We start from the raw sequence: 27768 nt of genomic DNA, 5'->3' as shown, positions 1-27768 counted from the left end.
TGGCAGCACAGGGGGTGAGAGAACTGCTGAGCGGGTTGAGAGGGCGACTGATACAGCAGCACAGCGAGGACTCAGTCACCCCATGAGAGGGGGAGGGCGAAACTTCAAGTAAGTTTAAAGACGCAAGGACCACCTAAAACGCCACGTTGTTTGCGACTCACACGCTTAACGCAAACTTTCAAAAACCCAACTCAGCCTTTAGACCGAGGCAACATGCTGGGTATTTACGCTTAAAAGCAAACACAGCAAATTAAGAACACATCTTCATGTGAAAGACTTTAAAATGTCTTTCACATTTTAAGGTGAAATTTTTCACACCAAGGCAGAGTGTAGCCCGGGAAAAGTTAAAATTGCTCATTGAGCATTATAAACAGTATACTCAATATGTGATTTAACCCTTTTGTACATTTCAGTTGCCTTTCCTTTTAGTTGTATTTTATAATTTATTGTGTAGAATCCTGATGTCCTGGTATTTTTTCAGAAGCTGATGCTTATTTTTTGCTGTGCCACATAAATAAATATTTGATATTTGTTAATTATATTGACATTAATATATTTATTTATATAACTATTGTCTTTTTTGCTAAACAGCTCAAGCTAAATCAGGTTTGATGGAGAGTCACTTGCTAAATGTTGTGAACTTGATTAAGGTCTTTCTTACACATTCATGTGATGTTGCTAATTTTACTTCAGTTTCGTTTCAGTTGTGTCATGACAACCACAGTGAAAATGTATAAGTTCAGCAAAACAGTGGGAATATGAATGCAGAATGCTTTGCCCTTACTACCAACAGTGGCAGATATTATCATTGTTTGCACTTTATGGCTTAATATATATTTTAGCCTCAGACAAGTAGTGATGAACTTTTCAAGTAAAAAAAAACAAACAAACATAAATAATGAAATTTTAGACTGCAAAGCACTTTAAAGTATTCAAGGCAACAAATGAGATCCTATTAAGAATTAACCCAAATGGTTGAGTGTGCGTCTGAGAAGTTGCTGCTGCGTGCAGTTTCTGTTTTGCTGAGGCCAGGCTGTGGACTTAGCCTTGTTGTTCAATATTCTGTGAATAATTGAAAGTGACTTGAATTGCACCCAGTGTCTTTTCTCAGTAAATCTGCCGGTGACATTGAAGGGAAATAAAAAGATGCTGACTGTATTGTGAGAACTGGGCATGTCAGTTCACTTCTTAACTTGATTAATTTCTCCAGCTATGAAATCCATCATTCCGTTTTGATTTTCTCCCTTTTTTTTCTCTGTTTCTCTCACACTGTGGTTTTTGCTTCTCTTAGGTGGACCTGCTTGTGCCAACCAAGGTTACAGGGATCATCACACAAGGAGCAAAAGACTTTGGCCACGTCCAGTTTGTTGGCTCGTACAAACTCGCTTACAGTAACGATGGAGAGCGGTGGAGTGTATATCAAGATCGGAAACAAGGAAAAGACAAGGTAAGTTGTTGTTTTGCATCTGCATGATAATCGCAGTGTTTCTTCATGAATAGATCTTCATTGTCAGTGTAAAATAATAATTTTTAAAAATATAGAAAAAGACTAATGGCATAATATGGATCTAGGTACTCTGAGAACAGTAGGTTTGAAATATTTATAACCCAAGCACAGACAAGGGCATCTTCAGTAGATGTCAGAAACCTAAAAGCATAGAATGAACAGAAACCCTAGGCAGAAAAAACAACAAGCATAAAAAAAAACAGCCATTAGCTGTGAGGATGTCCATTATGAAAGCTGTCTTCTGCTCTTCACCACTCGTTTGCATCTTCTTATCTTGGGCTTGAACACAACCTGCCTGGTCTGTGTTCTTGCCTCTGATGGGTTTGGGATTAGATAAGACCCCACTGTCAGCCTGGCTCAGGCGGTACTATGCTGACAGACCTGTTTACGGCCCTTAAGCTGAGTTCACATGTCTCTCGCAATTGTCCATAACCACAGAGACAACATGGAGCTGCTGCAGCCTTTCTACTGATATCATAAGAGGTGCAGTCACAGAATTTTGAAGCACTGAACCTAAAGCCTCTTGTCTTTCATACATGCTGTTGGCAGGAGATGTGCTAGCTGTTCTTGCTATCAGTGTTATTAAAAGATAAACCTTCTTAATCTTGATGCAATTCTTATGTGTTGCCTGCAGGAATCAAAGCGCAAAATGTACATACACCTAAATCTAATACAGACTTCTTTTGGTTGCATTCATGTACACTGTATTTGTAGGTTCTGTCTCAGGCATCCACACTGTAAAACATTAAAATCCTATAGTAATCTTTAAGTAAAGTTTGGAAACAACAAAGAAAAAAAGCAGTGCTGCACAATATTTTAAATTATAATCATCACATTTCTTAGGTATCAACTCTACTTAAAGATTTTTTTTTTTATGAAACCATTTAAATGTTCCTGCTTCACCTCAGTTGGGAAATGTAATACTTCAAATTGGATATGATATGGCAATGGAATGTCTAAAATGTTTGTCCTGGACATGTATACATAAGCAAATGTCAAATAAGAAGAGTTAAACATGTAAATAGATTAATAGGACAATTTGACGCATTAAGAATGTCTTTTTGCATGAGTGTAACATTTTGATGCTTTTACACACAAAAATGCAGTAAAATATGATTGCATGAAACTAAAATAAAATTTGAAAGTCCATTGTTGTGTTAAACCAGTGGTTCTCAAACTTTTTTCAGTGATGTACCCCCTTAAAAATATATTTTTAGTCAAGTACCCCCTGACACGGGCAAAACATTTTTGGAATTAAAAAGAGGTACAGTGCTGTAAAATCACTGTCTGATTTATTAAAGCCAAACAACTTATATCAGTGAACCTGACAAATACATCCATATTGCAAACATTGCATGGTTAAACAAAAAAGAAAAACAGAAGACGGTGACCACCAGGAAGGTATAAAACCAGTCAAACCGTTTTATTTTAAAGGATATTGAAACTAAATACTGAATATAAAATTCAGTGCATGAACACACATTTATATTTTATAGAACTTTTCACAAAATAATTTTTCCCAAGACTTATTATGAGGAGCCTACTGATTTTTTAAAGATATTTTGAAAAGCTTCACGTACCCCCTGCAGTACCTCCACGTACCCCAGGGGTACACATACCCCCATTTGAGAACCACTGCCCTAGAGCAACGCATGGAAGGAGCAGAGAGTAGAAACGGTAGAAAGGTACTCAACTTTTTCTACTACTTTTACACGACTTCACAGGCCCTCGCATACAGGTGCTGGTGCGAGCGCTTTCACAGGCCAGGGCCTTCAAGGATCCCGGGCCTTCAAGGATCCCTGGCCTTCACAGGCCATCGCGTCCACGTGGCGGTGCGAGGGCCTTCACAGGCCAGGTCCTTGAAGGATCCCTGGCCTTCACAGGCCCTCGCGTCCACGTGGCGGTGCGAGGGCCTTCACAGGCCAGGTCCTTGAAGGATCCCTGGCCTTCACAGGCCCTCGCGTCCACGTTCGGTGCGAGGGCCTTCACAGGCCAGGTCCTCGAAGGATCCCTGGCCTTCACAGGCCCTCGCGTCCACGTTCGGTGCGAGGGCCTTCACAGGCCAGGTCCTCGAAGGATCCCTGGCCTTCACAGGCCCTCGCGTCCACGTTCGGTGCGAGGGCCTTCACAGGCCAGGTCCTCGAAGGATCCCTGGCCTTCACAGGCCCTCGCGTCCACGTTCGGTGCGAGGGCCTTCACAGGCCAGGTCCTCGAAGGATCCCTGGCCTTCACAGGCCCTCGCGTCCACGTGGTGGAGCGATGGCCTTCACAGGCCTTCACATTACCACGTGGTCGTCTTATTCAAGCACTTCTGAAGGAACAGCCTGCGATGTCATTGATGACATCACGTTCGTTTTGTCGGTCTGATGTCATCAGTGACAGTCAGGGACGGACGTGATGTCATTGATGACATCGCAGGCTGTTACCTCAGAAAAAATATTTTTTATACCTATGTTACATGTCTCAGCTGTATTGAAACAGTTGTAACAATTGGTGTTTGTTTTGTTTTGTCTCTTCTTCTCCTTTCTTCTGAGTGGGAAGCCTGTAAACAAGAACAGCTTTAGCGAACGAAGAACGACCGCCGTTTTCTTCCCCAAACTCTGTCTGTTTTATTACAAATTGTCAAAATCATAAAATCATGCAATCATACATTGAACATTCCTTTGTGCATTCATGTCCATGTGTCCTTCCGTTGCTCCAAAACAACCATATTCCATCTACTTCAATAAACAACATCAGCCCCCACCAGCTGTGACAGCATCCATGGGCCAAATCAAAACAATTCAACAATCGATTTAAATCTTACAGATTTACATAAAAAGAAAACTATTCCTCAAGTTCAGTGAAATTGTAAGGCTACTAATTTCTTTGAATTGTAATAACTCTGAAAAATGTAATCATATTATTAGTTCTATAATTTAATATGGGCATATTTAGAGGACTAGATCTAGCTTAAGCTAGTACAGTAGAATCAATTACAGGGTAGTAGGGGAAAAGTGGTAACGTCTAATAAATGTTTGAAACTGATGAGAACTGATTTCCGGTACATGTAACAGAGTAACTTTAACACTTCCTATCAAAAGATAACACAACCCGTCAGGATACCACCGAAATCTTAATAAGGTTGGGTCGGAGAGTGTATCGAAGTTTAGATACATGTAGCAAACTTCTATAACGGCTGTTTTACGACCGTTATAGCTACAAACCGTAATTATGAAACAAAATCACTCTTTTTCCCTCGAACGTCTAAACCCGTCTAGCAAGTAATTACGAAATCAGCACCGAATGAACTTGTAAATTTACATTTTAGCGGGGACAGTTTCCACCAGCTTCACACTACTAACCTGTAAACAAGAACAGCTTTAGCGAACGAAGAACGACCGCCATCTTTTTCCCCAAACTCTGTCTGAGGCGCAAGGGGGAAAGGGGCGGGGCTCCTCACTCTAGGTCTCCTGGTGAAACGCTGTCTATAATTTGGCTCTAACAAAACTGGAAACATCAGTATGAGACCTGAAAGAGCGTAGGGACACCCTAGAGCAGTGGTTCTCAAACTTTTTTCAGTGATGTACCCCCTTAAAAATATATTTTTAGTCAAGTACTCCCTGACACGGGCAAAACATTTTTGGAATTAAAAAGAGGTACAGTGCTGTAAAATCACTGTCTGATTTATTAAAGCCAAACAACTTATATCAGTGAACCTGACAAATACATCCATATTGCAAACATTGCATGGTTAAACAAAAAAGAAAAACAGAAGACGGTGACCACCAGGAACGTATAAAACCAGTCAAACCGTTTTATTTTAAAGGATATTGAAACTAAATACTGAATATAAAATTCAGTGCATGAACACACATTTATATTTTATCGAACTTTTTACAAAATAATTTTTCCCAAGACTTATTATGAGGAGCCTATTGATTTTTTAAAGATATTTTGAAAAGCTTCACGTACCCCCTGCAGTACCTCCACGTACCCCCAGGGGTACACGTACCCCCATTTGAGAACCACTGTGTTAAACCATCAAATCTTTCAAATATGTTTAAATTTTTTGTACAATTAAGGTACAACAATCCTTTTACCTATGATGGATGGATGTTTTTTATTTATTCATTTATGTTTTTTGGGGTTTTTTTTTACCATGGAGTCTGGTTTTGTCATACCAATGTACTTTTTAATGTAAAGTAGCTTTTACTGATCTGTGAATGTAAAAAATCTTCTTTCAAGGTTTCCTAGTTATTTGGTCCAACTTAATAAACATAGAGCAGTCCTTAACAGAGCAAATTGTTCCAGCCGGTTTATGCACTTATCCTATTTGTGTGCGCAGTGCTACAGCTCATGCCAGGAAGCATTTCTTGGCCTCTCAAGTTCACATAGGTTGCTTAATGATTTGATGACTCTCGTGAGAATCTATGGCTGCCAGTGCATACTCAGCATGATTTACACAATTCTGCGTATGGAATGCTTTCTGCGAAAACACTTGGCAGACAAGGCTAAAATACCGGTGACATCTCAAAAAGGCAATAATTTCTTTTCCATTTTGATCAAGGCACATTTTAATTTATTTTACAATTCCCTCTTTGTGAAGATTAATAATCTGCTCTTTCATTATTACACCATTTCGGGCAGGACCTATGATGCTTAGAGTATCATACTTTGAGCGGGGAGGCATGTTTAGCAAGACATCTGAGAGCCAAGTGGCTGTTTAACTCTATGATTCCTGAAGATATTCTCTTCTGTCAGTCAGCTAAAGCAGCCATTAATGCTGGAGGACACATTTTGCTGTTGGCCTCTCGAGGCTCCTCCTGGCGCTTCACAATGCTCGACTTGGCAGGGATATACTGGGAAGGCACGCGTGCCTGTGTGTGCGGCTGAGTGTCTGGCTCGAACACAGTGGTGGAGGCTTGTAAGTATTCTTCTCAGCTTCCCCCTCCGGCTCCTGTGTGGCAGAGGCTGCAGGCAGTTAGATCTAGATTGAGAGAGGAGGCTCTGTTGGAATACAGATGCTGTCAAAGCAAGCCTCAGCAGCACACACACAACATCCCTCTACAAAATCTATAGAGTAGCTTGTTTGCCTTCTCTTTGCACACAAATCCAATAAAGCCACACTGGTAGCCGAGACAAGTTACAGCACTGCCCACAATTTAAACATTACAAAATTCCTCTTTTTCTTCAGTACACAAACTTCCCAAGCCTACATCACTGTGTTGACTAAACCTGTAGTATTGCTTTTTCATGACGGTCAGTATTTACACAGCCTGATAATGGGGAGCCAACCAGGCACAAAAGTAATTGATTTGTGTTTAATAGTGTTTTACAAGTGGCATGAGGTTAATTAGTCATTAGAACCCTCAGTTTCCTTCAGGTTAGAGGTTAATTATGAATATAATAATTGAAAAACTTCACTCTGATGGTCATTTTTGGGTTTTGATGACCCTAGGCCTAAGTATATGTCAAATTAGAACACTTACCAGGCACTCGAAGGAGTGTTTGCAGAGAGAAACACTGCAAGACTCTAAGATGGCAGACCATTGTTGATAAAGTTGAGTTTGTCTGTTTCAATGTAGCCATGTCAGAGAGAAACAGAGCAGAGGGGGAAAAAGATTGGAGGAATCTGATCCCTTAACCTCACCAGCGGGTTTAAATAATGGAGACTGGGTACTACAGTTGTTGTCCCAGAAGTGCAGAAGGCCTGTCCTTGAATCTGTGATTTTGACTCTGACAGCCAGGAAAATCAATAGCTGGGAGCCGTGTTATTCCTGGTTTAGATTGGGGACACACCATGCATGGAACCCCCCTTTTTAATTCACAAAAAATAAGGTTATTGTGGTCTAATGTCAGTGCCACTTTTGTAATGGTTCAGTTACAATTTATGTAAACGTGTTCATGCTGATAAGCATAGCATCTTATGACCTGTGATGTATTCTGGGAGTTCAGTCAAATTTGGGGTACTCAGCAATATGTATGAGTCAAAATATAGCATGTGGTGTGAAATAAAACCAAAGGTCAAATGTTTTAAGCTAACCTGAACTTGAGTTATTGAAGTGCTCCAGAGATGTTAAGATAAATACTAGACCTCATATTAAACACAGCACCAATCTGAATTCTTTAACCAAATTCTGATCTTCAGTTTTCATAAAACTCATTTTTTTACATAAAGCATTAGATAGACATGTACAGCAATAACGTTTTAACTAGTAGGAGTAATTTGGTTAGGTATTCCCCATACTGTAAACAGTTATCTTAATTTGATTATATGTGTGGTTAATTATATGTTGTCAAAATGTAATAAGTGCCTAAATGTCTGTAACATAACTTGCTATTTTGAATTTATTCATGAAAAATACACAAAGTACTGTGGATGTACTAAAACATTCATTTTCCACAAAAGTAGTTGTGTATGGGTTGAATTACTCATATGTATATTTCAATATCAATTTCAGCTCCAAACAATGAAAAAAGATGACTTTTTTTTTAAGCTTTCTGGCTGCATTCCACACAAAGTATTTTATTTTGCTCTATAAGTGTGCTAAGTGTCATGTGTTTCCAAATGAGTAACTATGTTTATTACACTGTTATCGATTTTTTTTTTACATTATCAATTTCCTTGTGTCGCCTATTTCCTTAAGTTGCCTTCCTACAGACATGGTCATTATTGCAATCTTTGCTCGTCACTTTTGAAGTACCAAAATACTTATTCATACACTGATTACAGCATCATTAGGCCTGACTGGTGATTGCAATGATTATGATGATTAACGTGGCAAACCACGTCCATATATTGATAAAACTGCCTCCCTGTAGTGCTGTCCTCTAAAAATGTCAGAATACACTGGTCGACGGTTCATGTTAGAAGATTCACTTTATTCCAGTAATCTAAACATTGGGTCTGGTTTTAAGAGAACAAGAATTATTCTATGAAATATTTTCCCTAAATCTGTTGACAAAGCAACAAAATACTTTCTAATTTGCTATTGTTTATAACTGTCTTTATCTCCCTCACTTCTGTTCTCATTATCTTATGTTATCATTTTTCACATATCTGTCTGGAGAGAATCTATTTTAAAGACATTGCTTCTGATACTGTGCACGTCTCCAGACAGTCTAGGAAAGGACCTTGTCATATTTCAAGGATCTGCAGGTTTTATTGCTGTCAGGCCCTTCATTCTGTGCTTTGATATCCCAGAGATGTCACCTTACAGTCATGGCGATGCTCCGTGTGACTCATTTTACACCTTACACCACCAAAGACTTAAAAAAAACATACCTTTGCTTATCATAATATGAATTATCAGTGCAAATGTTGTGCATATGTTTTCATAGTATTAAATAAGACTTAATGTAAGTATGCTACATCAAGCCTTAACTATGTTATACAGGGCAGGTCCTCTTAAATATGTGCTATTTTTTTATAGCGAGTATGACTTTTCATTAGATCTGATGATTAATTAAAGACTGTCATAGTAAATGTCACGCTCTATGGGATATTGAGAGCTCTTTTAAGCCCTGCTTCTTTTCAAAATGGACCAGGTCCAGTTCAATCGACACTAATTAGGTCAGGGTGCTATCATGTGGGCTTCTAGGCATCGGAGACCTTTCCTAGGCCTGTAATGACTCAGCTCTTACTTGGTTGTTTTGAGTGGAAATAAATGCAGTAAATTTATGTAGTTGTTCAGAAAACAGCAGTCTAAAAGTTTACCTTGTATTTGTGGACAGTTTGCTGTATTTTACCTAAAATCTAATCCCAATTTATTTGGGGGGAAATAGACTTAATGCAAATGGTATTAATTCTATTTGGGTAGTGAATCATTGAAGAAGTTACACTTTTAAAGTTGAAACTCAGTGGAAGTTATGTCATTTATATGGAGTATACCTTTTTAGTTACATTTGAAAAAAACATTGGTAAAATACAAGGGAAATTAAAATGTCTGTAGCTGTATTTGCGCAGAATGTCACAATGCATAATTATCTGCATGCTTAGCATCTAAATATAAACAGCAAAGCATAAGAGCACCTGCATAAGGGATAAAGAGGAAGAAACGAGAGCAGATTGTGATGAAGTTTTCTTGCTTGGATATAAATAATCTGACAAGCTGAATTTGACACGGCAGAACGATTATGATGAAAAGTATATGAGAAAAGTGTGACCTAAAGTTGTTGAAAACATAAAAACAATAACATTTATGAAGCTGCATGTTGTTTACAATGTTTCTCAGACCAAAACAATAGAAACTTGCACCACTCATTTGAAAGTAAAAACCTTTAAAATCTTGACAGTTACATCATGTCACCTACTTCCAAAGAATCCACAACTAAAGAGTCAATAAAAGTGTTTCACAGCTAAACTATTTTTCATATCACAGCCTATTTATGAAGATATTTCAAGAAAGCCTAAACCTCTGTAGCAGTGGTTTAGGCTGCTACAGTGGCCCCAAAATCTTTGGGTTTTAGTGGGTCTAAAACCCAAAAACCTAATGGGTTTTTGTATCAAAGACAAAAATTGAGAGCTTGTTCTGCAACCTCTTAGTTTGCGTTTAGACAAACCACCAGCAGTGGCTGTTCTAGACCAAATTTATTCAGTCTCAGGGTGGCACCAGTGTTTTCTCATGGGGGTATAGCACAAAAAAATTAAAAACAAAAATACTTTGCAATGTTTAAATGTTTCATATATTAAGTTCCACTTGCAGCTCCTGAGCTGAAGGTTGCAGAGCTCTGATCTAGCAGATAAAAATTGTGGACCTATCTCAATACGGCTAAACCTAAAAGTGCAACACCTTAGTTTTGTATTCATTGTTGAAGGAAAACTGTGACGGTAGAAAGTTTAATGGTTCCATGGGAGCAAATAATTACAGTTTCTGTGCCAGCAAATATCATAAAAAACTGATTTAGTATCATCTTTTCAGTACAGGGTCATAACAGGAGCCAGGGCCAGTCCTATGCAGGCACTGGCCCCTGTGTTCATAGCCACCAGTAAATCTGATCTGTGAGCGAAATAACAAATATATTCACAGCTTTTAATAAAGAGTAATTTAAAAATACATTTTGGATTTAATAGCGAGCTGGAGAAGAGATGTTAAAATTGGAGAAGTACAACCTCTCCATTGAACTTTTATTAGCATTTTTACAGCATTTTAGATCTGCAGAAAGCTTTTTACACAATAATTTCAGATAAGTATTTTAAGTCATACAAAATGCAAACTTTTGGCAACTGTTGAACCAGCTGTGTTGACAAATCTTTGCAGAAATGTATACTTTTTTAAGTTTTACTCAATTCCCAAAGGACTTTATCCCATCTTTAAATTTTTACAAGTGTTGATTTTGGTGAGCCTGAGGGAATTTAGATATTTTCTCCCAGGCTATAATCCACTAGAACTCATCCACAAATCTTTTGACGGGTTTAATTTGATTTTTTTTTTTTCTTATCTTTTTTTATTATTTTAACAGTTGAAGTGCAAAATATGCTCCACACTTTACGATTATTCGCTCTAACCACACAAAATCTGAATCACCGTTCTGCCAAATTTCTCATGCTCTTATGAATATTTGAAAGGGAATTAGCCTAAAATGAAGTCAAAATATGTAAATCCCAGTTTTCAGCACCTGTTTGGATTTATCCCACTGCTTTTCTATTCCACACCAGACTGAATCCTATTACATCCCAATTACACAGGCATAATAATAAGTGTTAAATTGACATTATCAGATTCTTGAATGAAGCACCCCCTGCAGATGCACTTATTTCTAATGTACTTCATCTTGCTCTCATTAAGCACACATTGAACCTTTTAATAATAAACCAGAGAGCTTGTGTCCCTGTGTGGTGAATATGTATTACGATGGTCAAATTTGTTAAAAGATTTATTAAAGGGAATATTCATAAATTTAGAAAGGGACTATGTAAAGATAGTTTGCATGACATGGATGAGGAAGAAAATGTGTTGCACGGAGATAATGAATATGGTCAGCACATAAAAATGTCATTAAAACATATACTGTAGGTGCAGCTCAGTAAACTTAAGTATTATTAAAGAGCTACATTTTTGTAATTCAGTTGTAAAACTAACACAGATTCACCAGAGTGATTTGTGGTAATTTTTTTAAAATTATATACATACATACAGTACAGACCAAAAGTTTGGACACACCTTCTTATTCAATGGGTTTTCTGTATTTTCATGACTATTTATAAGGCAAGAAATCCCACTTATTAACCTGACAGGGCTCACCTATGAAGTGAAAACCATTTCAGGTGACGACCTCTTGAAGCTCATCGAGAAAATGCAGAGTGTGTGCAAAGCAGTAATCACAGCAAAGGTTGCTACTTTGAAGAAACTAGAATATAAGGGGTATTTTCAGTTGTTTTACACTTTTTTGTTTAGTGCATATTTCCACATGTGTTATTCATAGTTTTGATGCTTTCAGTGTGAATCTACAATGTCAATAGTCATGAAAATAAAGGAAACTCATTGAACTAAAATGACTTGTCATAAATGTTGTGTGTCTTGTCTCTATGCTGTAACTGCGAAGTAATGTCCCTGCTGGGATGAATAAAGTAATTCTATTCTATTCTAAAAGGTGTCCAAACTTTTGGTCTGTACTGTATATATTTTTTAAGCGCACATACTGAACAGTACAGTTAGTACATCTAACCCCATGTTGCCTTCTCTTTCAGGTATTCCAGGGGAACTTTGACAACGACACACACAGAAAGAATGTGATAGATCCCCCAGTCTACGCTCGGTTTGTGCGGATCCTTCCCTGGTCGTGGTACGGCAGGATCACTTTGCGTGTAGAAATACTGGGATGCACAGAGCAAGAGTGATGTCTCTCCCTTCTCCATCTTTCTGTCCATTATCCCCCTCTTCTTAGGAATACTGGAATCTATCAAGCAGTTGCTCAAAAATAAACTGTTCAACCTGTAAAAAGAAATTAATTTCCAATATTTTTTTTCAAGGAATAAGCATATAGGTTGTGGTGGGGTCTTGTTAGTTCTTTTGTACAATGATTTCAAACCTGCCTCCCGTTTCACTGTTTCAGTTTCCTACTTAAAAGCGTGATCTTTGTCTTTTTATTCCTCTCAAGAATTGCCATCCTGTTTGGAATGAACTTCTGTAAGATATTTGGGTCAGGGTTAGGGGTCAGAATGGGGTCTCACTGTGGTTTTACTGTGGAGGCTATTGTACAGTGTCACTTTTTAACAAAGACGTTAAAACTGTCTGTCGTGCTTCATGGGACATTATTAACCGACTTTGTATCATGACTAAACTGTCCAAGGAAGAAAATATAATAAAACATGTTTTTAATTTCATAATTGAACCCCCTTCAAGTCATGAATACCCTCAAAGGAAAACATTCATCACAATATTATTAACACACTTGTATTATATGTAAAAGATTAAGAAACTGCATGGTACGTGAATTATAAATGTATATTACGACAAATCATGAAAAACCTCCAGTCCTGAGAGCAAATAGCTTTGAATTAGGGACCTATTTTTATGTGCATTTTTAAATAGTTCTGACACATTACACTTATAAAGATTAGTGCTTTGAGACAACAAGCAAACACTGCGGGTAAAGCGTTTTACTGCAGCACTGACACTGAAGCTTACGGGCTTTATTTATTTATCTGATTTATTGCTCCCTATTTCTGATTATAGCTGGTCTTTTTCTAAAACGTTATCCTATGTGCTTATTCCTTTTTTCTACTCTATTGTCAGATTTATGGAATATGTTGTAATGTCCTCACGTTGTCTTGAAGATCTAAGATGATTTGATTCAAAAGCTCAGGATAGATATCATTCACAATACTCCCACATATATAACCACTTGAATAATGTTCAAGTGGCCAGCTAGGCATACTACAAATTTATTGTACACAGAAAATAGCAGATGAGGGAAAGAAATTACCGAAGTCATCAGCATAATGTACATACATCAAATAGTAAAGTTTTTTATGTCTTATAATGAAAAAAATATTAATTTGCTAATTTTCAAAAGAAAACAAATGCAGACTGCGTTATTAAAAGTGTGTAATTTGCTCGAACATTGATGATGGGCTATACCAACAATAGAGAACTCTGGTGTTTATTGCAGGGTACCTAAGTATTAAGGTTTTGTGTTAAAAACTGTACCTTTATGTAAAGTCATGCTTGCAGGACACAAAACTACATAAAATAATTACATAGGCTTTACAGATGTGCTATAACACCAGTCGTGTCAAAACCCTATAACTTTGTTGCACTCTTTTGTGTTTGATTTGCATTTCACAAGAGATGCACTGCTTTGGGTTAAACAACACTATTACAGCATCAGTTTCCCACATATACATACTGCGAGATCTCCAACTAAGAAAGGCTGTCATGGTTTTCACAAAGGACCAGGCAGCATACATACCATACATACATAGGTCCTAAATAGCTGCAGTTATTACTTATTTTCATACTACGTTATGTTGAAGAAATTCAGTCTGCACTAACAAAGATTCACTCACCTTTTCAGACTGAGGTGAGAGGTTCTCAGTATTGGGTCAGACCTGTTTTTATTAATTAAGCTAACAATTATTTGACCAATTGGGGGTACTCACAGATTTTGTATAAAGTAATGAAATTTCATTCAAAAATGGGTAGATAATCAATAAGTATAACTTTAAAAATTGTGATGATACATCGCAGCAAAATTAAATTACTCTGCACCATCAGAACTTAAATTTTACACCATTTATCCCAATAGACTGTACAAAATGGAGACTCATTATATGGAAAACATATAATGTACTTCAGAAATTGGACAGAGCTTGATGTTTCAGAAAATGGTTTTCATTTTCTCTACTTTAATAGGCATAGACACCATTTTTTATTATGTGACAAAATATCTTGCAAGTTAGGAAACAGTGTGATTGCTTCTTTAACATTTATAATGGGGTTTTTTTCTACATAAAGTCGCTTTTTCTGTTTGGGTAGATAAATAAGCTTTGTAGGATATTCTATGGTTAAAAGTGGGTCTGTCAAAATTATTGAGTGCTATATTCAGATATGTGCCACATATGATTTGATTTATGGTTCGTCGGCTCTCAAAATTTCTCTCAACAGCCAAATAATTTGTCTGCATGTTTTTCTCTAATGACCACAGTTGTTTACATTATTTCATCTGAAAACCTGCAAGTTAAAATTGACTCCAAACATTTTCCTACTTAAGTCTGTTCTAAAATAATCAAGAGCACAAGTGCAAAATTTCAATAAGATTTATGTAGTGTGGTTTTGTACCGGGAAATTTTTTTTGAAGTAAAAAAATCTACCAGTAATGTTTGTAATAAGTTGGAAAAGTGGAGCTGATCCCAGCATACACAGTATATAAGACACTTGTGGGATACCCTTCTACTCTGTAATGTCGCTGATATAAAAGGAGTGATTTTGAACAATTCACTTGTGTAAGTTACACTGAATGCCTTTGCTGTAGATTGTCATTGTGTGAAAACTGTTCTTAGTGTGAATCAGTGACTGACACTCTGTAGGTTTGTGGGCAGAGAATAAATGCATTAATTGTGTCTTCACACTATTTTTTGGCTATTTAAATTGTGATCCGTAAATGCTTTATTGCCAAATAACTGTTGTGGCCAAAATCTGCACTGATCAATCTTTGTAACCGGCTTTTACTTTCAGCATGTATGGTGGAGCAGGGCTGTTACAAAGTTTTCAGGACGTTTGCATGATGTACAAATGAAAACAGTGCAGTATAACAAAGATGTCCACACCACACAATCTTTCTTCATATATATCTGCAGTGTAACTCCTTTTTACTTTACACCTCCTGTCAGTTTGTCTTGCACATTGTAAAACTTCATTTAACATGTTCAAAATGGAAGCAAAGTGAGAAGCCATGCTGTCTTTGTATTTCTGTGTTATCTGTTCACAAATTGTTTCTTACCTCCTATGTCTACATCTAGAAAAGTAAGCAGTTTGAAAACTGGTTAGGTTTAAGCCTGCATATAGGGGGGAGAGACTGTACAGTAAAAAAAAAAATGTTGCTTCAAACAAACTCTTTCAGTTTGACAAATAAAAACATATGTGTGAAAATAGTGTTGACTTGTTTTAACTTGATAACGTACCTTGTCATTCCTTTAGTAAAGTTAATTGAAAATCTATTCATACTTTTTTCTTCAAATTTTGTGCAAAACACAAACTTCCATGTATTTTATTGAGTTTTTCTCTGATAGGCCAACACAAAGTACTGCGTAATAGCTGCACCTCACTCAGTCATTGGGAGAGAGGCGGAGATCACCCTGAACAAATCACCAGTCCATCTCAGGGCAACACAGAGATACATAGGACAAACAACCACACACCTAATAGCAATTTACAGAGACCACTTAACACTCATAGTGCGCCGTTCAATCCATCATCTTAAAATAGAGAACTGCACAGCTGCACACCTCCCAAGACAGGGCCGTCCACCTAAACTGACAGGCCAGGCAAGGACAGCACAAATCAAAAAAGCTTAGGGGAGAGACTGTCAACTATACAATTATTATCTGTTCACTCAACAAATCTAGACCTCATGAAAAAGTGGCACAAAGAGAGGCTTAAGAAGTCATATTTACAGGTTGCCTTGAGCCATGTGTGGCGTCCTGGGTGTGGGGACAGAGTGGGGGTACCACAAACATGGAAGAAATCTCTGATTATGATACAAAAATTTTATTTTTAGTGCTATGTACACTAACACTGTACACTACCCTGAATACACAGACTTGTGACTGGCACAGTACAATGCAACGAAACATTCAGCCAAATATACAATGTTGTGGTTTCGATTAGAGCAAGTAACATTCCCTTCCTCTTAAAAAAATAAATACTTTGTGTTGATGTCTCAAAATAAATGCTAATAAAAACACTGAAGTTTGTGGCTATGCTGTTGTATGTGGTAAAGTTATGAATATAGGTCTAATACTTGCATGGTACTGTATATAAAAAGCAGAATAATTTTTTTAAAATAATCTTCTTTTTTCCTTCCCCATTGTCAATTTGCACCTACAACTATGTATGAATGCAGCTACTTGAGGTGCAAGGTTCCCTATTGATGTTCCATCAATAGAAAAATAAAACTGAAGCGTAAAACTTGGCTTCAAATGTAATTTGTTTTGTTCATTTGCTGCTGTTAAAGAATTACAGTAGTGGCTTTTGATTTTATTGTTCCAATAAGATATAGATAATAATCAAGGGGAGTGTTAAAAAAAAAATCTTGTTTGACAAAGAACAGGGGTGATATTAACAATGTTGCCTTTTGCAGATGATTTTAGGTACTTTTATAATCAAACTGTTTTTGGTCTTGTGCATAATAAACTATCTTACTTTACAGATTATCTCAATTGTGTAAGTGGTTATCAGGCATTTATAAATTATTGCAGATGCAAAACCATTATCACCTTAAAATGTGAACTTTGCTAATTCTTCTCTGCCACTTAGTTATCAGTTCACTCCATTTACACTGTGGTATTATTAAAACATGCAAATCTGTGATGGCTGAAATTCAATCTAATTAGCAGTCAGAGCTGTGATAGAAAGGCAGTAAGTTCAAGCAAAGAATAGAGCACCTGAAGTGCATTTTTGTGGAAAGGAGATCGGTGTAATTAGCACAAAGATCCTGCTCCGTAAACTAACTTGATGTAAGCACAGAATGTAACACAACTTGATGATCCAGAGACTAGGTAGCTCATAAAACCAACCCAGCACCAAGAATCCTGCAGCAAGGTCATGGTCATAGATTTTTACCAAACCCACAAAACACATGTGGACTGAACAATCAAGCTCTTGTGACCTCTACTGAAACTCCACATAAATAAAAAATTGAGTCCACATCTCCACAACCTGGTTAAAGGCCATGATTTTTGTCTGATTCAATTCTAGAATTGCGTCTCTCAGGGTAGCTGCATGTTTGCATTGATCTGTTACCTAGATCCCAAATTTTTTTCTTCTTTAAAGCTTTGATTTCTGTGTTTCTAGCAAGAAAATTAAATTTTGTGACAATTATTCTCTCTGGGTTTAGATGCTGTCCAGCTGGGTAGACATTTGCAAATATTTATTTTTTTACTCTGCTCATTTGTTAGGATGATATGTAATTATAACAACAAAATGGTTTACAAGGATCAGCTAATTACCATTGCAAAAATTTAAATGAATTTAAAGCAAGAAGACCCAGACGAGTTGAAAAGGAGGCATTATGGATGCACAGCAGGAGCATGGAGGAGAACAAGAGGGAGGACGTTCAAATTGCCTCTCCCATCAATTATAATGGGCAACATAAGATTGTTGGCTGTCAAGTTGGATGAACTCCAAGTTCTGACAGATATCAGGAATGCAGTAGTAAGTGTTTTACAGAAGTGGACTAGCAGTGCTCATCAGTAACAGTTGGTGTCATCCAGGATATGCTACTGTGAAGTGTCGTTTGTGGAGTCCAAACAGTGAATTCTTTGCAGTAAGTTTTCATCCATATTATTTACCAAGCGCATTCACCAGTGTTATTTGGGCAACCACATTCATTTCACCCTCAGCTGTTGCCAATAATGCATAATCTGTTCAGTTGTCGTAACATCCATCCATCCATCCATCCATTTTCTGTGCACCCCTGTCCCTAATGGGGTCGGGAGGGTTGCTGGTGCCTATCTCCAGCTACGTTCCAGGCGGGAGGCGGGGTACACCCTGGACAGGTCGCCAGTCTGTCGCAGGGCAACACAAAGACATACAGGACAAACAACCATTCACACACAAACACACACCTAGGGAGAATTAGCTTAGCTTAGGGGAGAGACTGTCAACTATACAATTATTATCTGTTCACTCAACAAATCTAGACCTCATGAAAAAGTGGCACAAAGAGAGGCTTAAGAAGTCATATTTACAGGTTGCCTTGAGCCATGTGTGGCGTCCTGGGTGTGGGGACAGAGTGGGGGTACCACAAACATGGAAGAAATCTCTGATTATGATACAAAAATTTTATTTTTAGTGCTATGTACACTAACACTGTACACTACCCTGAATACACAGACTTGTGACTGGCACAGTACAATGCAACGAAACATTCAGCCAAATATACAATGTTGTGGTTTCGATTAGAGCAAGTAACATTCCCTTCCTCTTAAAAAAATAAATACTTTGTGTTGATGTCTCAAAATAAATGCTAATAAAAACACTGAAGTTTGTGGCTATGCTGTTGTATGTGGTAAAGTTATGAATATAGGTCTAATACTTGCATGGTACTGTATATAAAAAGCAGAATAATTTTTTTAAAATAATCTTCTTTTTTCCTTCCCCATTGTCAATTTGCACCTACAACTATGTATGAATGCAGCTACTTGAGGTGCAAGGGAACATCAATAGAAAAATAAAACTGAAGCGTAAAACTTGGCTTCAAATGTAATTTGTTTTGTTCATTTGCTGCTGTTAAAGAATTACAGTAGTGGCTTTTGATTTTATTGTTCCAATAAGATATAGATAATAATCAAGGGGAGTGTTAAAAAAAAAATCTTGTTTGACAAAGAACAGGGGTGATATTAACAATGTTGCCTTTTGCAGATGATTTTAGGTACTTTTATAATCAAACTGTTTTTGGTCTTGTGCATAATAAACTATCTTACTTTACAGATTATCTCAATTGTGTAAGTGGTTATCAGGCATTTATAAATTATTGCAGATGCAAAACCATTATCACCTTAAAATGTGAACTTTGCTAATTCTTCTCTGCCACTTAGTTATCAGTTCACTCCATTTACACTGTGGTATTATTAAAACATGCAAATCTGTGATGGCTGAAATTCAATCTAATTAGCAGTCAGAGCTGTGATAGAAAGGCAGTAAGTTCAAGCAAAGAATAGAGCACCTGAAGTGCATTTTTGTGGAAAGGAGATCGGTGTAATTAGCACAAAGATCCTGCTCCGTAAACTAACTTGATGTAAGCACAGAATGTAACACAACTTGATGATCCAGAGACTAGGTAGCTCATAAAACCAACCCAGCACCAAGAATCCTGCAGCAAGGTCATGGTCATAGATTTTTACCAAACCCACAAAACACATGTGGACTGAACAATCAAGCTCTTGTGACCTCTACTGAAACTCCACATAAATAAAAAATTGAGTCCACAGCTCCACAACCTGGTTAAAGGCCATGATTTTTGTCTGATTCAATTCTAGAATTGCGTCTCTCAGGGTAGCTGCATGTTTGCATTGATCTGTTACCTAGATCCCAAATTTTTTTCTTCTTTAAAGCTTTGATTTCTGTGTTTCTAGCAAGAAAATTAAATTTTGTGACAATTATTCTCTCTGGGTTTAGATGCTGTCCAGCTGGGTAGACATTTGCAAATATTTATTTTTTTACTCTGCTCATTTGTTAGGATGATATGTAATTATAACAACAAAATGGTTTACAAGGATCAGCTAATTACCATTGCAAAAATTTAAATGAATTTAAAGCAAGAAGACCCAGACGAGTTGAAAAGGAGGCATTATGGATGCACAGCAGGAGCATGGAGGAGAACAAGAGGGAGGACGTTCAAATTGCCTCTCCCATCAATTATAATGGGCAACATAAGATTGTTGGCTGTCAAGTTGGATGAACTCCAAGTTCTGACAGATATCAGGAATGCAGTAGTAAGTGTTTTACAGAAGTGGACTAGCAGTGCTCATCAGTAACAGTTGGTGTCATCCAGGATATGCTACTGTGAAGTGTCGTTTGTGGAGTCCAAACAGTGAATTCTTTGCAGTAAGTTTTCATCCATATTATTTACCAAGCGCATTCACCAGTGTTATTTGGGCAACCACATTCATTTCACCCTCAGCTGTTGCCAATAATGCATAATCTGTTCAGTTGTCGTAACATCCATCCATCCATCCATCCATTTTCTGTGCACCCCTGTCCCTAATGGGGTCGGGAGGGTTGCTGGTGCCTATCTCCAGCTACGTTCCAGGCGGGAGGCGGGGTACACCCTGGACAGGTCGCCAGTCTGTCGCAGGGCAACACAAAGACATACAGGACAAACAACCATTCACACACAAACACACACCTAGGGAGAATTTAGATAGACCAATTAACCTAACAGTCATGTTTTTGGACTGTGGGAGGAAGCCGGAGTACCCGGAGAGAACCCACGCATGCACAGGGAGAACATGCAAACTCCATGCAGAAAGACCCCGGCCGGGAATCGAAACATATCCAACATATCAATGCGTACATGGCAATATCTGGTGATTTTAACCATGCCTCACTCTCTGCTAAGCTACCAATGTTTCAACAATTTGTCAGCTGCTCCACCAGAGAAAACAAGGTATTGGAATTGTTTTAAGCAAATGTCAAGGATTCATATATCTCCAATGCAAGAGCTCCTCTAGGAAAATCAGATCACAATCTTGTTTTTCTATGCTCGCAATATGAACAAATATTCAGAGATAACCTGTGAAGAAAAGGAGAGTGAGAAAGTGCTCAGAAGAAGCTGAAGAAGCCCTGCAGGGTAGTTTTGAGGCTACAGACTGGATTTCTCTTTGCCAGCCATATGAAGAGGACATCACTGCCATGACTGAGTGTGTAACTCCTACAGAGCTAAGCCTTGTGGGCTGGGTTGTGTGCCTACCCTTTTTATTTCCTTCTTGTTCAGGTTATTGTGCTATGGATCGGAACCTCATTCCATTTCCTCCTTCCGGTCTCTCTCCAGGCTCTCTCTCTGCTCTGCCAGAGCATGATGCATGGCATTCTGCTCTGTTGCTGAGCCTCATCTCCTCCTCATGCACATTTGAGTTTATTTTTATTTTTTGCATCCCAACACTCAAATACATGTATTTGCATTACACCACTGATTCTAGCATTCCCACTCCATTGTAGTTTTTATTTACCTTATTATTGATCTTTAGTAAATATTCCTTCGTGGCATGGTCTCCCATTTTCATCGTGAAACTGAGACAGTCATAACACCAACTATATACACTTCTTGTGGACACAATCCCCACCAGAACACCCCGACACCTTTGTGCTAAACCGTGGATCACCCGAGTTCTGAAGGAACTGTTAAACAAGAAAAAAAATGTCTTGTAGGAGGGATAGAGAGAATTATTAAGGAGAATACAGAAACAGCTCAAAATCAAGATTGGAGACAGCAAAGAGAATTACAGGAAGAAGCAAAAGAACAAACTACAAGGGAACGATATCAGAGGTGCTTGGTCAAGGATGAAGAAGATTACAGGCTTCAAGCAAAAATAGGATCAGACAGATGGGAATCTGAACACAGCAAATGAAGTGAACACATTCTCCAACAGGTTCAGTTCAGGAACAAGCTCAGATTCCTTCTCTCCTTTTCCCAACCAACAACAACAACCTGTCTAAACAGATGGTCAGCAACACCGGAGAAGACTGTACACTAAAAACTCCTTTTCACTCTGTACACTGCTTTGTGGCATAGTGTGGGAATAAAATATTAGAATACCTTTCTGAGAGGCATTTGAATTTCTCTCCATCCCCATTTCTTTTAAGACCATCCAATTTATCACATACACTGAAGACATACATTTCACAATCCTAAGAGGGATAAAAGCATTAATTCTAAATTTTACTTTCAAGTGACTGAAAACAAACTGGTAAATTATAGAGCTGTCATTGACTGTTTGACAGAAGAAAATAACCACAGACACTGCTTCACCATGATCAACCATTGGCCAAATATTGATGCTCATACTTGTAATATTATTATTCCATGGAACAACTACATGAGACATCCTTGGTCATTGTTCTGGCCCATCTGGGAAATCTTTGGTGGCCCCTTGCATTTTATATTTGGAACAGTACAGCATTGCTACTGTTCAATCTGTAAACAGTGCTCCTAAATTTATGGGATAAATTCATTTGCATTTGTCTATTTCTTGGATTGAGTATTGAGGGCCAACCGGTTTCACATGTCATGTGATAATGTTATCTTGTTTGTGAAGTCTTTGGGGGGTATTTTTAACAGAGCTGGGCCAGTCTTGTGTGGACAATTTTTCCCCTAGTGAAAATGGTACATGTTATTTTTGCTCCAGTTGTACCTAAGAGCATTTAAAATAGATGATAATTGCTAAGAAAGAGCATGAAAGCATGAAACTATTCAGGGTTCATCATATGAGGTTTCCGCTAAAACACCCCGCCGCAAAGCACCACAAAAGGCATGAGATCAGAACAACTACACCTAGCATTAGTAGCTAAAATGAATTAGTAGAAAGCAATTTGTGATCTCAAGTGACGAGGAAATGCTACAAAAAAAAAATTATAATAGTAACAGCATCCTCTGAAAAATAAGTTATTATTTTTAGTGGGGTTGTTGACAAGACTCAAGAGTGTTTAATTTGGTAATGAATGATTGAATTGTTGCACAGTATCAGTGAGGGGTTTTAAAATGGAACCTGTATTTTCTATGACATATTAAGAAAATGTTGGTAGTAAAAACCTGATTAAATAAAGGAATTAAAAAAAAAAAATTTTTTTAATTTAGGGTGCAAGAGACAGAAAGAGCAAGACTTTCAGCTGATAACAGGAAGTCTGCACATACTGTATTTAGCTACAGTATGTTTTATTCTTTGGAGCTTTCAACCTCTGTCACACAATGTACAAATGTTAGATTTTGTTACATTAGTCAGGGTTTTGGAAATTGCAGAATTAATGTAAGGTACAGGGGACACAAATAGAAGAACTTCTGAAATAATTATAACCAAACAAAACATATCTAATCAACTTTTTGAGAAGCTAAAGACATCTTAAGATGTTATTATTTTTGTGTTTGTTTTTATAGAAAACAAATACTGTTTTAGTTTTGAAGGACAGAAAGAAGGTGACTTTCTGAACTAACATTAGCATTTTAGCAGTTATTCTGGCTTACAAGCTTATTGTTTATCAGCAAACTGAGCGAAGTGTTTTCTCTACACTGGAAAATGCAAAATAAGGGTGACTGAGAGCAAGTACAACACAATCACATAGCAAACTCCCACAGCTGAACGAAGGTTTCCATATGACATCTGTTTGATGCTCATCCTCCAAAAACCTCAGCATTCCCTAGTAAAAAGAAGCTTTAAACCTGTAGTTTTAACCTCTGAATGACCTGAATTTTAAAAGATAACCCTTTAATTTAGACAGGTGTTTTTGTTTTGGAAAAAAAAACAGGCTCAGGATAAAAATTATTTTATAAAACCTTTCTGAAAATGTAAATTTTCTTTCTTCAACACTTTGAAACAATAGCAATCACTTTTATTCGCTCAAGGCTCTACTGTTCTCTCAAGTAGATCCCTAGATGGAAAACATATGTTTCAGGTATAACTGCGTATGAAGGAGTGTTTGTGTTAAAAATAAAAAAAAATCAACAGATTGTGACTTATAGGGGGTTGTTAGGCATCTTGGATACCACTGTTACCTCACAGCAAGTAGTTCTCCGGTTTGAATCTTGGCTCTGCAGGCCTGGGAGAACTGATAGAAACATGTTTCCACATATGTTTTCTCCACTTTTACTCTGACTTCTTCCTGTATTTTTTATTATTCAACACTGAAATCACATCAGTCTTTTAAAAATACATGACCAATGGATTTACTGATTTTTCAAAAATACAGTATATTGATTCCTTCAAAGAGGCTTTGTAAAAAATAAAAAAATCTTCTTGTTCTACAGCTAAAAGGGAAACAAACATTTTAACTGTTACATATTCAACATCATTTAAGAACAAGAACCAAATCTAATGCGAGCTAAAAAGACAAAGAGAGAAAATCAAACTTAATAAAACAACAATCTGAAAGATCTTTGTCAATAAAAATTATTTTTACTTCAGAGAAATTTCCATTTTGCTGCCTAAAATTTATATAAAATAAAAAGTTAAGTGACATATAAAGAGACATGAAAACTTAAGACAATTTAAAAAATTAGTTGGTTTGAAAGGTACCAACTGTTTTGTTTTTTTTACAGATACAAAGTAGCAATTCTAAAGGCTCTGTGTCTTTTGAAGATCCATTTAGGGCATTAACCACAATCAGCAGAACCTTGCAATAAACTGTGTGACAGAAAGGAAACAAATCCAAAGACATGGGGAGTGAAATGTTGCAATTGTGTTTTTCAATACCAGTAAGAGCTTTTGTTTTAGTTATTTTGGACAAGCTGCAACTGTAATGATTAAGACTGAGGAAAACCCCTGAGGCATATAGAGTTAGCATGGTATAGCTGTTGTTGAATGACTACTTCTAGACAAAAAAGTATTCAAATTTTATTCTTATTAGGTGATAGCTATATTTTAATGGTAAAGTGGAAGTGACTGAGTTATCTGTGATTATAGACAGATTATCTGAATCTATTGCTTAGCTGATGGGATGCGTTTACCTATTTAGTTGCATGTTAATGCACTAACATGATCTGATCAGTGAGGACAGACTTTGACGCCAGGTGTGAATTATTGTTGTTGTTAGGCTGATCCATTTACATCTAAATCACCAAAGGAACTTACAAGGTCTGAATAGAGACAGTGTTAATGATGAGGTACATTTAAAAGAGCGGCTGATGAACCCAGGAAAACAAATTACATCCAAATGTGGAGAGCAACTGCCTAGAATCTCTTCACTGAACTTTATGGAGGTGTTGTTTATTTCTTGCTTTAACTCTTCATAGAGCTACCAGATAGGGAACAAAAATATAACTCCAGATTTCTGCCAAAAGAGAAGACTTGTGGATTTGACAGCTCTGACTCTTAACCTGGGAACTGGTTTTAGATACTGGCAGCCTCACACTGTAAACGTGTCAGTCTCTCATGTTTTCTGCTAAATTTTTAACATTGCAAGGGAAGTAAATGTTAAAAACAATAGATTTACAAGGATAGAAAACACAACAGAATAGTAAGGTGAGGGAAAGAAAAATAACTAAAATGTCATGCCATCTGGAGATGACATCCTTATTTCCAGATTGAATGAGTGATAAATGGGTGATGACCACTCTGGGAGATGGAGGTGACAAGAACTTTGCTGCCGTGTATGAAACATACATGAGTGAACCTCCAGTGAGCCTCCAGTTCTTGTCGACTAATAGTCAAGAGCCTCTGAGAGACACCTGTTTCAAACCATTATAATGCCTGAACAGAAATCTGTCCAAAAATATTCAGAACTGCAGGCAATACCTGCAGCCTGGCGGAAAGTTTCAGAAACAGAGAATATGGTCCTCAGAGACTTGAATATATCTAGATGTATGCATTTGAGACTTCCTAGAGAAACTACAAATTACATTTTCCAAAGTTATTAATTAGAAGTGGTATAAGACTTGAAGATAAACTTAAATTTGACAAATCACAATGATGAGAATTATCCATTTTATTTTTCACTTACTTAATACACTGTGCTTTACAAGCAAAAATACCTCTTCAAATGATTCACAGCTTCTTCAAAAGAACTACATTTACAGGTTTTGCAGAATTCACTTTTTATCTTGCTTGTATGCTTGAATATGTGTGTAACCACTCCTTAATCGAATTAGCAATGAATGCAGTAGTAAAGTTACTTATAGGGTGACATGGAAGTTTTAACAACTCACGTTTATCCCCCCTTCCCCCACCAACAAAAGTAATACTCCAGGTAACACCAATTACCAACAAATAAAAAAAATAAATAAATTATCCACCCCTAAAGAAACGTTCAAAAATCAGGGTAGTTTTCTAAACTGTAGCAATAAAGCTCACTTCAACATTTGTTTTCCAAGGATTAAATTCCAGTTAGTCCTTCAATATAATAGTTCAGTCAGTCAGCTCAGTCAATGTGCACATAAGTTGTCAGTTTTTAAAAAAAGTGTTTATGAATGACTAATATGTGGAAAGAAAAAAAGAGTTAAACTGGGGGCCCCCTTTTTGTTCAATAAGCTTACTGTTGTCCAACCAACACATCCAGCTCCAGCAGCACCAGCTCCTCTGCGTCCTCCCAGGCTTCAGTCCGAGTCACAAAGATGGCGGCGGGACCCTCCTGCTTCTGGACCTCCACTGGCTCATTCAGATGTCAGCCGTTTAAAAAAGCCAGCCTGCATGCAGAGCGTTAACCGATTATGCACGGAAATCAGCGAGATCTTTCAATTACTTATTTCTCAGTTAAAACTAAATTAGCGTTTAAAATAAACCAAAAACGCTCAGTGATAAAGAACTTAACATTAGCAGAAATGGTTGCAAACATTACTTCACTATAAAACACTTTCATTTCACAGAGCTATGCTACTTACAGAGCTACACTTTATACTCCGGTTGGGTTTTTTTTCCAGTTCTAAAAAAAACTGGGCAACGTTAGCTCCAGCTAGGTAGCCATTCTACGTAAGTAAGCAACTGAAAATAAAACAACAGACTCACCGGAGGAATCCCAGAACAGAATGTATATCGCCCAGTTAAATAAACAGAATTATTTCGTGTAACAGCAGCACTTATGAGTAATCCCAGTAAAGAAAACGTCTCTACTTCTGCTTAAACGTGCTTAGTCTATTACATAGTCGGCCATTTCTTTTTCTTCTCCTTTCTGCCTTGCTCTTCTTCTCTGACCGACATGGGAGAATGTGGGTCTAGAGCCCTCTACAGGACATTCAAAGAACTAACAAAAAAAACATACAGACAGATCTGCACCATTTATGGGGGTTACATGTGGGTAATATTTTAAGCTGTACATCAGTGATGAGCATAACATAAAGGTCGCACTAAAAGATTTGTGAATGAATCCAGTTGCCATATTTAATCAGACATTTAGATAATTTTTTATATTGTTTCACAATTTCTTGCTAAAGCATTTATACACCTCGACTATTTCCATATTTTTTCAAGTTGCACTCACAAAGGGTCCCTTTACTCTGATCAATACAAAATCCAGTGTAGCTGCCTGCCTTCACAAGCCACCTAATTGTAAAACAGAGTCCAATTATATGTAATTTGATGAATCCAGTTGTCATGTGAAGGTCTCAAAGATTTAATTAAACAGAGAGACAGTTAAGAGTGCAATTGTTACTCCAGAAGATTTGCAGAGATCCACAGCTCAGTTTGAATTATTAGTTGTGCATGTTACATACTGTGTCAGGTGAGTAGTGAGAAGAAAGACATTGTTGAGGCCAAGTAATCGACAGTAAATACAGGATAACTCAGTAAGAGCATTTGTTGGAGGCCAAAAAAGATTTGATTCATAAATGGAAGTTCATGTTTTTGCAGGATGAACCAGAAATGTAGTTTCAATCCTGAGTGTCCAACTCCAGTCCTTGAGAGTCCTTGAGAG

At 37.3% G+C, this 27768-nt stretch overlaps 1 protein-coding gene and 1 long non-coding RNA gene across 9 annotated transcripts in view; one reads left to right on the top strand and one right to left on the bottom strand.

Moving 5' to 3' along the window:
• The window catches only part of edil3a (EGF-like repeats and discoidin I-like domains 3a), a 133165-nt gene extending 117580 nt beyond the window's left edge, over nt 1-15585 (top strand). For all 8 annotated transcript variants that reach the window (XM_028033499.1, XM_028033496.1, XM_028033497.1 and 5 more), the window contains 2 exons: nt 1292-1447; nt 12180-15585. In XM_028033499.1, coding sequence (XP_027889300.1) covers nt 1292-1447; nt 12180-12329 — 306 coding nt within the window. In that variant the 3' untranslated portion in view covers nt 12330-15585. The remainder of the gene's footprint in view (nt 1-1291; nt 1448-12179) is intronic.
• A 10466-nt stretch (nt 15586-26051) lies between these two features.
• LOC114155231 (uncharacterized) lies at nt 26052-27004 on the bottom strand. The gene is made up of 2 exons (XR_003597705.1): nt 26865-27004; nt 26052-26545 (listed from the first exon to the last, which is right to left on the bottom strand). It is a non-coding gene; the product is annotated as an uncharacterized LOC114155231 (long non-coding RNA).
• Between the last annotated feature and the right edge of the window lie 764 nt (nt 27005-27768).

Source organism: Xiphophorus couchianus, chromosome 12, assembly GCF_001444195.1.
Source record: "Xiphophorus couchianus chromosome 12, X_couchianus-1.0, whole genome shotgun sequence".
NCBI lineage: Eukaryota > Metazoa > Chordata > Actinopteri > Cyprinodontiformes > Poeciliidae > Xiphophorus > Xiphophorus couchianus.
The sequence above is the reverse complement of the archived record's forward strand: the minus strand, read 5'-3'. Positions and strand labels throughout refer to the sequence as shown.